We start from the raw sequence: 14,534 nt of genomic DNA on the forward strand, positions 1-14,534 counted from the left end.
GGGTTCCCGGCGTGTCCGTCCCAGAGGAGCAGCCACAGGCTGAGCCGTGCCCAAGTCACCCAGTAAAGAGGGGAATTAGTCTAATGCACTGCCTTAACAAAGGGGAGACTATGAGCATGAATAATTAATACCCCCAGTCTGTGGCAGTGGGCTGAAATGAAGTCCCATTTGCTCAGCCTTATTAAAAGAGAGAGAGAGAGAGGGAGGGATGGTAAAGGTCGTTAAGGGACTTGTAACAGGGAAGGGATCGCCTCGGAGATGGATAATGTGTTTGCTAATCTCTGTGGTCTTTAACTAAACAGAATGCTGGAGGTGCTCTGGCTATTCCTGGCTTGTTGAATTATTAAGCATTCAGGGAGATTGCCTGGCTCTTGGCCAACAACTTGGACTTTTCATTTGGCCAATGTTAATAGGTGACACTTTTTATTTGGGGCGTTGGATCCCGGTGCTGTCTGCGCGGGGTCTTTAATGCTTTTCCTCCCTGAGGTCCCAGAGGGGCCAGGGCTGCTCGTTAGTGTGTTATCCCAGGGTTCTTCATTTCACACCCAAATGCTCTTGGTTCACTTCCCTCAGTTCGGTACCTATTAGGTCACTGGGCTTGGGTGTCCATTATAGGATTATAAATACCTTTAAAAGGGTAATCCCTTTGCAGTGTGCATTATAGGATTATAAACCTCCCAGAGATCTTATGCTTTATCTGCCCTTTAACACACAGGCCCTTATTTCAAGTCCCTATTGACCAGGTATTTCCATTCTCTCTCCTTGGCCTTTGTAAGGAAAATCCTTCTTGCCTTGGGATATTACAGGAGAGCTCATCAGAGGTGTTCCAGCAACTTCAGAATTGTCATCAGTGTGCTTTTAAATCCCTGTCTCCAGGAAATTATTATTCAGACGTGAGCATTCTGAGTGCTTTTAGCTTCTTTACTTATCAATTGGTCAGGATAAGGGTTTGAAATTAATTTGCAGGTCATGGAACTGCTCAAGACAGGTTGAATTTTGAGATGGGCAAAACCTGGATACTGAAAAGCACAGAGACTCCTCCAGTGATGGGACTAATTGGTTAGAAAAACATTTGTGCGTGATAAAAGTTAAAATAAATTTAAATCAATAACAAGATTGATGGTTAAAATAAACAACCTTTAAAAGAGGAGAGATGGGCATGAGAAGGAATTGAAGGGGGTAGGAGAAGATGGTACAAGCTTTTCTTCCATCTTTGTGGGTGTCAACCCTTTTTTTTTTACAGATTCTTAGATGCAAACACTTTAAATTGCTGGCCACCTGCAAGTTATGTGAGGAGAAATAAGTCTTTTTTTCCAGCTGCTCTTACCTGTGAGCTTTGCCATGGGGCTGCAGGCAGAGCAAATGTAACCTGGAAATGTTACATGGGAATCTTCCAGTGCAATTTTTCATTCCAGCCTTTCATGGCCGTGGCTAGATGTTCAAGTATGTATCCTATGTTTATAGCAGAGATGGGAGCTCTGGTCATTTAGATAAATTAATAGTTTATGGATGTTCACTGCAAGTATCAGCCCCAGGGGACTTTTAAGAAAGCAGCTTTTGGCCCTCTCCCCTCTGGAGTTTTAACATCCAGCTGGGAAGGGCCCAACTGGGAGCTGGAATGCATTGCTCCTGACCCTGTCAGTTCTTTCTTAAGCTGAATTCAGCAGTTTATTGTCTTTGTCTTTTGTTCCAAACTTTCCAAGGAGAAGTTTGGGTTGCCAGGCACAGATATTAATTTCCTTAGCACTGAGAACCCTTCGAGGTGACTTTGCCAGAACATCATTATCTGTGGGTTTGGTTACTGAGCTGTTGGGAGCTGGGTTGAAGTGAGAACAGGCTGTAAACTGGTTTTTACCTCAAACACTAACATTGCCATGCAGTTTGTAGCAGCTTTTTCCTTGGGGTGGAAGTTTAAATTAATTTTTATTTGAATTTAACTTTCATGTCCTAGGTTTTCCAACAAAGGTCATCCTTGCTTTGGGTTTTTGGGTCTCAAGGATGAAAAATGCCATGTTTTTTGAGACAGCTTCACAAAGAACTAATTGGGAAATTATAAGTCTTAGGGACACCTAAGGAAGTTGGATGTGGATGTGTTGATCCTAACAGGGAGCTGAAATATGTCTGAATTTGCCTGGTCATTACCTGGGAGAAGGGCAGGTGAAAGAAACCTGCAAATTCTCTGTCTCTCTTTGCCCTGTTCCTTGAGATCTTCAAAGCTGCACTTTGGTTGCCCAGGGGCCTCCATCACAGAATGATCCTCTCCTGCTCTCTTAATTCACCTTTCAGATCTCTGAAATGGCACAGTTAGGAAATAAAAGGCCAGGCAGCATCAGTGCTGCTGTTCTGGCAAATGTTGAAATAATCTATCCAGATAGTGCAATATTTATTGAGCTGCACGTGGCCATCATCAGCAAATTAGAAATAAAGAATATTGATGTGACGTTGACATGGCCATGCTGATGTTGCCATGGAAGCTGTGGGGTTCTTCTGATGTTTTAAATACCATTAACTCTTCTCATGGTCACAAGGTTTCTTTTCATTTCAGCAAGCATCACCATGAAATTTAATCATGTTTATGAAGTTATATAAAGCCAGGTGCAGCACTGAGCTCCACTGGGCTTTGACCAGTGTGTTTTTCTGTTTCTAAAAATATTTGTTCTCCTAAATTGAAAGGCCCAAGCAGACAGATCTGATCTGGCCCCACAGGAAGGGCAGCAAACATGATTAAACTGATTGAGGAGAGGAGTGGGAACGGACAGGGAACAACTCGTGCTTCTCATCCAGGCTCTGGTTGAATCATCTCAGATGCTGCCTAAAATCAGAGTTGTTTTTCTGCCTTTCCCATCTGAGCTGCCACTTCAGATGTGACATTTCTGTATGTTTGTGTGTGTGTGTGTGTGTGTGTGTGTGTGTGTGTGGAGTGAGGGCACCCAGGCTCTCAGCAGGGCTGTGCTCAGCTCTGCCCTGCAGTTCCTGCTGCACTTGACCAGATCTGCTTCTCACTCTCCATCTGTCCAGACCTCCTCAGGGCTGGTGCTGTTTGCTTTTACTGCTCTCTCAAACACTAAAATTGATGAGGAAACCCTTAGCTTTTCCTGTAACCCCGAAGATTTCACCTGTGTGGTTTGCCTGAGAGCTGTGCCTGGCCATTCTGGGAGTGCATCCCTGCTTGTTGCTGGATCCCACTGGGAAACCCGAATTCCTTATTTCTGAAGGTGTCATTGCCTTTCTTCACAGGGGTGGATCTGTCTCTTGGTTCTGTTTTACATATCAAGAAACAAGTCCTGCAGAACACCTCTGGTGGTCACAGCTCTTGTTTTGTGGGGCAGCAAAGTGTTGTTGTGGTGCTCCTGCTGAACTGATGTGGTGTTTTATTCCCTCTCTGCCAGATCCTCCTTTACAACCTGGAAACAAACCAGTGTGTGACCAAGGTGGGCAACTCCATAGGTGACTTCTCATGTGTCAACCTCCGCAGCAGCCCCCCCAACATGCTGGTGACAGGCAACAAGGACAGAAGGTAAGTGATCCCCAGCTCCAGCTCCCTGTCCTACATCTGGCCCTGCTGGAATTGCTTTCTCCCCTCGTGTTTCCATGAAGTTGAGGAACAAACTATTAGGTAATAGTTGGATGTGGCTGTCAGTGTGCTTTGTCTGGGAAGCTCCATGGGAAGAGGAGCTTTCTGAGCCATTTGGTGGAGGCAGTTGGTGCACAGCCCAGTGAGACCACTTGGAATCTCTTCCACTTCCCCACCGCCACCCGCAAAATGAGTTTGGCATTTAAGAGCTCACTTTCTGATATTAAAAAAATAACCTAAGGGATGAATCATGGAGGATGAGATGAGCCCTACTGCCAAATGATGTCAAAAGTGTATTTCGGAACACTGTGATATCCCTCAGGTGACAGAGAAAAAAAGAGACTTTCATATGAACAGATTCCAGCTTCTATTTAGCTGATTAGCAGCTTTCTCTTGAGCTCCTTGGCTTGGGGAGTAGGATTTTCCCAGCTCAGTGTCTGCTGCCAGGAATGGCCGCGCTGGGAGCAGGCAGTGCAAAAGGATTAAAGTGCTTAAAAAGACCCTTTGAGTCCAATTTTTAGATTTCCTTTTTTTGGCGAGTCGTTTGTGGGGTCTGATCCAGTGCACCAAAGGAGATGTGGGATGGCCAGGAGCCAGTCTCTAATGACTCCTGCTTCCTTCCCTCCTCCTTTCCACACTGGGCACCAGGCTGCAGGTGGTGCTCTGCTCTGGTGCTGGGATCAGATTGGAAGGCGGGCACTTCCCTCTGCCAAATCCCAGACCTCTGTCCCGCCAGTGCAGCAGCTTGCAAAAATGATTATTTTGTCAAACAGCTTTTTTTTTTCCTTCCCAGAGAATAGGGAGTGTGAGCAAGCCTCACACTTTCTCAGCAAGGAGGGTAAAGGAAATAGCTGAAGTTTGACAAGTGGAATTGAATCCCTGGGAGGTTTTTTCCCTCTAAAAGCAGATAATTGATTTTCCAAAGCACCCCAGTAAAGTTACCTCCAGTTTTGATCTCATGCACGATGTCAGGAGAAGAGCTGGAGTTGATATCCCTCCCCTTTATAGCAGAGTGGATGTCTGTGCCCTTCCCCTCCAGAAAGCTTTAGGGGTTCTCACCTTTAGCACTGGCTGAGTTCAGGGGGTTGGATGTCACTGGAACAGCAAGGAGTCAGGGATGAACAGTTGGGAAGATAAGTTTGGCATCCAGGGGCAGGAGCAGAGCACCTCAGAGGTCACACCCTCCTGTGATGCTGCAGGAAGGTGCTGGGCATCCACAGGTGGAACGAGACTGGAATCTCCACGGCCACATTATGAAGTGAGTTTATGAAACAGGGACCTTGCCCTGGGAGCTCAGGCTGCTGCTGGCCAGAGAGAGAAGTTACTGCTTGAATTAAATACAGCCATTTCCCAATTTCACCTGAATCTGCCCTTCTTTTACTCAAAACCATGATTTTGCAAAGTAATACTCACGAAATGGTTTTGGTAGGACCTGTAAAATCTGTCTTTCCATCTGAAATTCCTGCTGAAGCACTGCTGATTGATTTGATTCCTGAGCTGTGCTTTGTTCTGGCAAGAGGCCTCCTCTCCTAGCAGGGAGCTGTGCTGATCCTGCTTTGCCTTGGTGGGAGCTGGGCTGGAGAGGAGTGTTGGGAAAGCAAACATATGGCAAACCCAGAAAGGTGTGGATCCAAACGTGTTCCAGGCTCTCCTGAAGGCCAGGCAGTTTGCTCCCAAGGCAGTCTGACAGGAGGGGCCAAGCCTGGCCTCCAGAACACCTCCCTGGAGCTGGGATGAGTCCGAAGCGCTCCCACTGAGCCCAGCTGTCCGGGCAGGACGTGCTGGGCCAGCTCTGTGTTACAGCATCACGTGGGATTGGCAAAACATTGTTCCTTTTCTTCCTTAAGGCACATCTGAGCAGCCAGGTGTGCCTCTGGTTCTCCCAGGGGTGTGCCAGCATGGACACCTGCCTGAAAGCTGGGTGCTTCCTCACAGGATGAGCAGGGCTAGCTCATATCCCGGCTTCCAGCTGTGCTTTCCAAACAGGAGCAGCTTTGCTTGCTGGGAGAACACACACAGGAGAATGGGGAGAGCTCCAGGAGGGAGCCCTTCCAAACACCCCATCCTCTCCCAGGCTGGAGCCAGAGCTCCTCTCTGCCGGAGCTGGGGAGGGAGGAATCCTTGCCCCTCATGCTGTGGGACGGGCTGTTGCACACAGAGGGTTCTCCAGCGTGTTCTCCTCCTTGTCAGATGGATGCTGCTCTGCTGGAGCTCTGGCCTGCTCTGCTGCCTTGTCTCTCAGTCCCTGAAATGTGTTCTTTGTAAAATCATATGATGCAATCTCCGCTGGAGAAGGGGAGAGGAAGGACTTGCAGCACCATTAGCATCGTAGCAGGGGTATGGAATGAAGTACAGTTAATGTGTTGGAACAAGTGTGTTTTGGCTTTTTCTGGGATTAATGTGTACCTGATGGGTTTGTTCCTGATGGCCATCAGCTGGGAGGAACTTGCTCTGGCTTCTTCTCAAGCCTGAGATCAGTGTTTCCCTTTTCCTTCTGTTTTCACTTGCTGCATTTTTTGTTTATTCATGTACTTTGCTTTATCTCTTAATCTTGATAAATAAGGATCAAACCCCACCCACACTCCTTTGTGATATGAGCTGGGTTTAAAACTTAACACCATTAGCTCTAACTGGTATTGTGGCCTTGTGGCAGTGCTTGGAATCCTAAGGTCTTTGTAGTTCTGCTTCTGTCTGAGTCTTCAATTTATTTCTCTTCAAAGTGCTTTGTCTGGGTGGTCAATAATGTCCAAAAATCAGATGTACCTAAAAACTGGCCACAGTCAGTTTTATTTTTGAAGTAAAGCAGATCCTGATTGCTGGGTGCTTGCTTTGGATATTGGTGATTAAGTCAAGGGTATGAACCTGTAATTCCCTGACTTGTCTTTTGAATTGCCACACATAAAATCTCCTCTGAAATCTTTGTAGTAATAATCCTTTCCTTGATCCTGGTAATAATACCACCCCTGGTCCATAGTGGATGTGGGCATGTGTCAGGGGGGTGGGATTGTTAGCAGTGTGTCCAAACTGGGTGTTCCATGCCTCATGGCATTGCTGATGATTTGGGAGGCACAGAGAGAGGAGCTTTATCCAAATGTCACTTTTATTTTATATCATAACTCATAGAATCATGGAATGGCTGGGGAGGGAAGTTAAAGCCCATCCAGTCCCACCCCTGCCCTGGGCAGGAACACTTTCCACTGTCCCAGGGTGCTCTAAGCTCCAATGTCCAGCCTGGCCTTGGGCACTGCCAGGGATCCAGGGGCAGCCACAGCTTCAATCTGTGCTTACAGGGAAAAATTCCTCACCAATATCCCATCCCTGCCCTCTGGCAGTGGGAGCCATTCCCTGTGTCCTGTCCCTCCATCCCTCGTCCCCAGTCCCTCTCCAGCTCTCCTGGAGCCCCTTCAGGCCCTGCAAGGGGCTCTGAACTCTCCCTGGAGCCTTCTCCTCTCCAGGTGAGCACCCCCAGCTCTCCCAGCCTGGCTCCAGAGCAGAGGGGCTCCAGCCCTTGGAGCATCTCCATGGCTCCTCTGGACTCTCTCCAGCAGCTCCAGGTCCTTCCTGTGCTGAGACCCCAGAGCCCTCTTTAGGTCCTAAAGCCTGCAAAGACTCAGAGAGGTCCTGTGTGGTGGGAGAAATCTGCCTGAAAAAAATCTTTGATCGCAGAAGTCAGGGTGAAAATTCAGTGGTGAGGAGGATGTGCCTCACTGCCTTTCCAGCTGTGGAGCAGCAGTGGCTCTGCTGCTGTCCCAGATGTGTTTCCATAACCCCAAATCTTTGTGCTGTCAGAACCTGTCACTGTTGAGACAGTCACAACCCAGAGAAGAACACCATGCCTTTCAGAAGGCTTCTCTCTGTTTATTCTAGCAGAATGCTGCCTTTTATACCTTCTCAGAAGGTTTATTCATTGGCCACAACAAATCCACACAGTGCTCACTGGCACAGAGTGGTCTCCACTGCTGTTTTCAGCCATGTCCAACTGCAGGCCCCCTCGTTTATCTTTTCTTCTTTCCAGTTTCCATGTCAACGACCTTGATAGAATTCCTTTAAGGGACTCTTAGCACCTCTTCTCCATCTGACTCTCTCTGGCCCACACAGCAGCTGTCAGCCCCTGCCAGGAGAACCACGGGCTGCATGTCCAGAGCTGTCTTTATGAGTCCAGGGGTTGAGCTAGCAATGCAACTAAGATAGTGAAAAATAGATATATCTTTTAATTAAGAGCTTAAATTAATTTAGGGGCTAAGTTTGAAATGCAGTTAGCAAAGATTATATAAAGCTTAACAAGGAAATTAATTGAATAACTGAAACAAGGTTGGGAATAACAGGTGATATATGGAGTATTGTAAGAGTGCAGAAATCATAAATATTGACTTCTAAGAATGAGAGGAGGTTTGGACTGTGACCAGCAGGCCAAGGAGTCCTGCCAGCTTGACACAGGTGTAGAGTTTAGCATGAGGAAGAGGTCTTACTTCCTCTTCAAAAGCCCAGCAGCCCACTTAAAAGGGACAATTGCACAGCCATAATGGACATTCAGCTAATTATAATACCAAGTGAGAGTTAATTGTTTATGTAAAAAGAATTGTAGAAACCATTTTGGATAAATAGAGAGCAGGAGTTTGTGACTCTTTGCACATGGCTCTGGGAGGTTACTCCCCATGTGTCCAGCATGTAATAAATATTCACAGATTCACAGAATGACCAGGTAGGAAGAGACCTTCAAGATCATCGAGTCCAGCCCAGCCCCAACAGCTCACCTAAACCCTGGCACCCAGTGCCACATCCAGGCTTTGTTAAACACATCCAGGGATGGTGACTCCACCACCTCCCCGGGCAGCCATTCCAGAACTTTATCACCCTTTCTGTAAAAACTTTTTCCTAATATCCAACCTAAATTTCCCTTGAGGCAGCTTGAGGCTGTGTCCTCTGGTTCTGTCAGTTCCTGGAGAAAGAGCCCAGCCCCAGCTGAGCACAGCCACCTTTCAGGGAGCTGTAGAGAGTGATAAGGTCACCTCTGAGTCTCCTTTTCTCCAGGCTGAGCACCCCCAGCGGTTCCTCTCAGGGTTTGTGTTCCCAGCCCCTCTCCAGCCTCGTTGCTCCCTCTGGACGCGCTCGAACGTCTCAACGTCCTTCCCAAATGGAGGGCCCAGAACTGGCCAGAGAACTCGAGGTGTGCCCTCACCAGTGCTGAGTACAGGGAAAGGATGGCCTTCTTGGCCACCTGGGCACACTGCTGGCTCACGTTCAGCCGGCTGTCACCAGCACCGCCAGGTCCCTTTCCACCTGAGCACTGTCCAGCCACACCGTCCCCAGCCTATAAAGTTACAGGGGGTTATTGTGGCCAAAATGCAGGACTTGGCACTTGGACTTGTTAAACTTCATCCTATTGGACTCTGCCCATCCCTCCAATCGTTCCTCGTCTCCCTGCAGAGCCCTCCTACCTTCCAACAGATGGACACACGCTCCCAGCTCAGTGTCATCTGCAGATTTACTAATGAAAGACTCAACCCCCTCATCCATTCATCAATAAAAACACTGACCAGAGCTGGCCCCAGCACAGAGCCCTGAGGGACACCCCTGGTTCCTGGCCCCAGGTGGACACAGCACCATTCCCCACCGCTCTCTGGGCTGGCCACCCAGCCAGTTCTGGATGGAGTAGCTGAAGAGTTGCCTGTGTGTGCCTCATTCCTGTTTCCCCAGGGTGAGGGTGTTCGACCTGCGGCACGGCGAGGCCGTGTGCTCCATGCACGGGCACCAGCTGGGCGTGTGTGCCGTGCAGATGGACGAGTGGAAGGTGGTCAGCGGAGGGGAGGAGGGCCTGGTGTGCGTGTGGGACCAGCGCATGGCCACCAAGCTCTGGGAGATGCACGCCAGGTAACCCGCGGCTCTCGGGGCTGGAAGGGGGATGTGGCAGTGGGTTTTGGGGGAGTTCTGTGTGGTTTGGGGACAGGTTCTCTCCTCACATGGAGCCCTGTGTGTTTCTGAAGGGCCCTTTAGCTGTTGGTGCCTTGTGAAGGCTGGCCTGGAACAGAGACTAGACAGAGCTAAAGGATAAAGGAGGGATTTATTAAAAGGATCTCCTCAATAGATCCACCTTGGGCAGCACAAGAGCCCAGCCAGGGCTACATCCAAGGTGAGCCCAAAATGGTCCCAAAATGGACAACTGGTCACAGGGTCTCTCACTTTGATCAGTTCTGCTCCATTTGCATATCAGACAATTACAGCTCCAGCCCATGCAGTCCCATCCTGCTTGTTTTTCTCTCTTCAGGTTTGTGCTCTTGGGCCTGAGATTTGGATCATTTTTGTCCTTGGTTCCCAGCTGGAGCAGGAATTGTTTTGTCTCCCTGCTTTGTGCAGAGAGCTCACCATCCCCTAATATGAAGCCCAGACCCACACACAGAGTCTGAAAAATATAAAAGCTCAAACCTGAGGCATCACTGTCTTGGCCTGTCATCATTTTTACTCATTAGCTGAGTGTTCCAGTCGGTGTTGGGGAGCAGGGAAGTTGTTCCCCCTGGATTTTCCATGAAGTTCAGTCAGTGACTTCTCCCTGCCCCATCTCCAGCCTCTATTTAGTTGTGGAACCTTGGGTTTGACATGCTGGACTGGCTGTTTCAAGAGTGACTGGTTCTGGCTGTCCCCATCCAGTGCATCCGTCACAATCCCTGTGCTTCTGTTCACCTCATCCACGCTTCCCTTAATGGTGGGGATCAAAGCACTTAAACTCATTTAAATATTGAGATACCAGTTTGTACTGAGCACAAGGAGCACAGTACTGAAAGTACAAGCAGAGATCAGCATCCTGGAGCTTACACTTTGTACAGCTAAGTGAAGATTTCCTGATCAAAGCACAATTCCCAGGCTTTGTCTGGATAAAGACTCAAGGGTTTAGCCCCTTGTAAGTCTGAGTGATATCCATAAAATGAACAGATAAATCCTGATTTAGTTTTTTTCTTTTTTTATTAGTTTTAATGCATCTTCCCCAAAGAGGAGCTAGATGAGGTATTTACAGCCAGGGAAGTTCAAGCTGGAGTTGTCATTGATTAATAGCAGGTATCACTTTGTGTGTTGACCCTGGGAATGATAAAGCCTGTTGTGATGTGGCTGATGCATTAAGGACAATATTCCATTGATTGTCTCCTTGGCATGTTCATTAGTGCTGCTCCAGGAGCAGGGCAGGCAGGGCAGGGCTGAGCTCGGGGATGTGCTCCAAGTGAAACCATTAGATTAAACAGGTAGAAAACAGTGTTTAATCTATAGAGCAATCAGAAGGACCACTTCAATCAAAAGGCTTTCCTAGATAAGGTGTGTGCTGTTGTCCCTGCCTGTGGCCCCCTGCCAGGAATGGAAAACAGGAGCAGGAGTTGAGGGAGGTGACAGGAGACACATTTGGGGTGTGGAGATGAGCCATCCTCAGCTGAGGAGAGAAGTGACTCCTGCTTGAACACAAAGTGCTGGTCCTGGGTTTGGGCTCAGTTATTCACCAGTGGGAGGGAAGGGAGTGAGGACCTGACTTGAGTGTCCAAAGGAGGGACATGGGCATGGGGAAGGGTCTGGAGGAGCAGCTGAGCTCACTGGGAATGTTCAGCTGGAGCAAAGGAGCCTGAGCTCAGAGCTCCTCAGTAACTGCAGCTCCTCCCGAGGGCAGCTCTGATCTCTGCTCTGGGACAGGGACAGGAGCCAGGGAATGGCTCCAGGGCCAGGGCAGGCAGGCTGAGCTCAGGAAAAGGCTCTTCCCCAGAGGGTGCTGGCACTGCCCAGGCTCCCCAGGGAATGGGCACGGCCCCGAGGCTGCCAGAGCTCCAGGAGCCTTTGGACAGCGCTGCCAGGGATGGACAGGGGGGGGTTGTTGGGGGTCTGGGCAGGGACAGGAGCTGGATCCATGATCCCTGTGGGTCCTTCCCCACTCCATGGCTCTTAGCTTGTGCCTTATGGTGCATTTCTAAACCAGCTCAGTGCAGGGTGTGTGGGATGTCCTTCCCCTTTTTTTGGGAAGCCCTTCCTGGGGCTGCTGCAGTCCTCAGGGCAGCCAGCCCAGCCCAGCCCATATCCGTCCCTCTGGCCGCTGCTGTGCCAGCTTTCCAGCAGCACTCTCTGGCCTTCTCGTGTGTTCTGGGAAGAGCCCACTAGATGGGGATAGAAGATGTGGGATGTGCTCCAGGCTGGAGGAGCCAGGAGTGCAGTTCGCCGCCTCTGGCCGCGGGGAGGGCGCTGATTTCAATCACGCCGGGTTTAATCCAAAGCCAGTCCTGTCCCAGCACTCGGGTTTTGGGAGTCCAGTGCAGGTGGCCGCTCACCCCGTGATCTGGGCTGTTTTCCAGACATCCAGTGCGCCACGTGTGGTTCAATTCCCACAGCCTGATCACTGCCAACATCCCCGAGGAGAAGAACCCCCGAGGCTCCAGCATCACCGAGGACGACCCCAGCTTGCACCGAAAGTGAGAAACCAGCCCTCAGCAATGTGCTTTGTTCTTAAATAGCACCCTGAGCACCTGAGTCATCACCCAGAGTGCTTACAGAGAGGGTATAGCAGCAGAAAAATTAAATTAAAAAAAAAGTTTTAAGGGTAAGGTTTATAAAACAAGCGATGAATTGGCTCTTGATTTGCTTGAGCACAAAAAAAAAAAAAAGCTTTTTTTTTCTCAGCAGGGGAACGTAAAGTCCACTGAAGCCAAGCAGGGAATGCAGCCCTCTCCATGCTCCAAGTATTAGTAATGCTGTCTCCTCCTAAAGGAAAACTACTGGCATTTAAGCTGCAGGTTTTGGTATTTGCATCTCAAATGGCTTTTAGTGCTAATTGAACTATCAAATACCAATGTATTTATCTTCCCCCGTGCTGGAGAGCCCGGAGATGTTTCAGCAGATGACAGTCACGTCTCTGCGGGGCTGGAGGGAATGATTCAGCAGCCCTGGGAGGTTCCTGCGAGGAGGCAGCAGGGAGCTTTCCCTGTTCAAAGGGCTCAGCCTCCCGCACAGGGGATGGGGGTTTTATCCAGCTCCTGCAGCATCCCCTCTTTCCATTCCGATGGTTTTTACAGTGATTCCTGCCTCTGTTTGCTTTCCCGCTGAGGTGAGACGGTGTGTCCTGGTTGTTTTGCACACAGGTACCGAGGGGTCATTTATTCCTACGAGTTCTCCGTGGACCAGCTGGCCGTGGACAGCGTCCTCCCCATCTGCCGCTCCTCCTACGATGGGGTGTCGGGTTACAACTACAACATCGGCCTGGCAGTGCCCTACGACAGCATCTAGGGCCCTCCTCGGCTCTGGGCCAGCCAGGGCAAGGGAAAACGCGGGTGGGACAAGCCCAGGAGCTGGGGTGGGCTGCACAAAGCCCTGGGATGTGAAGCCAAAGAGGGCAGGGCTGCCCTGGAGCACCCCGCTGCAGTGTGTCACTCTGGACATGTCCAGAGGCCCGGCCTGGGGAGTGGAGAGGCTGAGCAGGGACAGGGAGCACTGCAGGGTGAACAAAAATATTCCTGCTGCTTGTGGGAAAGATGCTGCAGGGCCCATCCTGGTCAGGAAGCCACAGTGGGACACTGAAGGGATGGGAGCTCTCTGAGGAGTTCTTGCTTACCCCAAGAGGGAAAAAAATCACCAGGGACTTGGAAAAAGCATGTGCTGAGCCACATGTTTGAAATGTCTGTCGTAGTACTGCGCTGCTTGTTCTTGTTTTCCTTGGAGTGCACTGGGATGTGCCTGGGAACAGGACAGCAGCACCATGCACAAAAGGTTACAGTGGCTGGGAGGGGAATTGGGATGGAGGGAGGGAGGGGAAGGTTCCCTAGGCCAGGCTGGATGCTTGGGAGCTCAGCAGGGCTACACACACACACATCAAAATTATTTTAGAATAAATTTTTATTTTTTAAATTCTTTAAAATCCTGGATCAAATGTTTTCTAATTGTATATGTACATCTGTCTGTGGAATTTTGTTCCTGAGCCTTTTAGGGTGAGCTGACCCCTGTTCACTGGGACAAAACTGGCTCAGGTTGTCAGGTGTGTTCTTGGCTGGATCATGTCCTTCCACAGCACCTGGAGGGTTTCCAGTGCTGTCCTTGCTTCCAGGCTGGGAACTGATCATGGAACAGAAGGGATGAGGTGGCCACAGTGCCCTCCCTGAGCCCCAGAGCTGTGGGGAAGCACCGGGTGAGGGGCAGGAGGTGCTGTTCAGGTGGAAATGAAGAGTGAGGCTTTACTTCAAGCCCAGGTAGCACTGACAGGTAAAACCAGTTTGGGGAACAAGAGCTCCAGTCCTGCATGGATCTTTTTACTGATTTAAAACGATTTTATTGTGATTTGCCCTTGTAAACTTACTGATGCAAGCCGAAGCTGTGTCAGTTCTGTTAAATTGAGGTTAAGTTTTAACTTACACCTTTTTTCCTGGGTTAATGGAATCAGTGTGAAGTGAGGGAGAGGTGGAGGAATGTGCCCAGACCTGCAGGAGAGGGGCTGGGCTGGCACTGAGGCAGCCCTGCAGACAGCTGGCCTTCACTGCTTTCCTTCTGTGGCTTGGGGTGCTTTCCCATGACCCCTAGGCCAAAATGTCACATTTTAGGTTTTTAAGTTACCTTTTTCCATGTGATCCACAAAAAGTGCAAGGGGCAAAGCCATTCTGTCTGACCAATAAATTTAATCTTTCATAAAGCTTTGGTCTGTTTTTTTATTATTCTTCTGCCCTTCTGGGAAGCCAGCTCCCTCCCTCCATTCCTGGAAGAGCAGGGAGTGTTATGGATGCACAGTTTGGACAAGAGTTCAGCTGAAACCTGACAAATAAATCACGGTTTCTGTAGCATGGATGACTTTGGGGGTTGCTCCAGCGGTGTGCTGAGCAGGGAGCGCTCCCAGCTCATTGTTCTCCCTTGCCCTTATCTCTCCTCGTTATCTGGGAGCAGCTTTGTTCCTCCTCCCTCGCGCTGCTGCAAGGAGCCGATAAGTTTGTGCCGTGCCCTTTTCCCGGAGCGCTCC

At 49.5% G+C, this 14,534-nt stretch overlaps 1 protein-coding gene across 1 annotated transcript in view; it reads left to right on the forward strand.

Moving 5' to 3' along the window:
* Window positions 1–14,213, forward strand: part of FBXW8 (F-box and WD repeat domain containing 8) — a 55,474-nt gene extending 41,261 nt beyond the window's left edge. Inside the window, exons 8-11 of the mRNA XM_041420260.1 lie at window positions 3,390–3,517; window positions 9,272–9,445; window positions 11,893–12,009; window positions 12,676–14,213. Coding sequence (XP_041276194.1) covers window positions 3,390–3,517; window positions 9,272–9,445; window positions 11,893–12,009; window positions 12,676–12,820 — 564 coding nt within the window. The 3' untranslated portion in view covers window positions 12,821–14,213. The remainder of the gene's footprint in view (window positions 1–3,389; window positions 3,518–9,271; window positions 9,446–11,892; window positions 12,010–12,675) is intronic.
* Window positions 14,214–14,534: the final 321 nt, after the last annotated feature.

Source organism: Onychostruthus taczanowskii, unplaced genomic scaffold (genome assembly GCF_017590055.1).
Source record: "Onychostruthus taczanowskii isolate IOZ18803 unplaced genomic scaffold, ASM1759005v1 scaffold64, whole genome shotgun sequence".
Classification (NCBI taxonomy): domain Eukaryota; kingdom Metazoa; phylum Chordata; class Aves; order Passeriformes; family Passeridae; genus Onychostruthus; species Onychostruthus taczanowskii.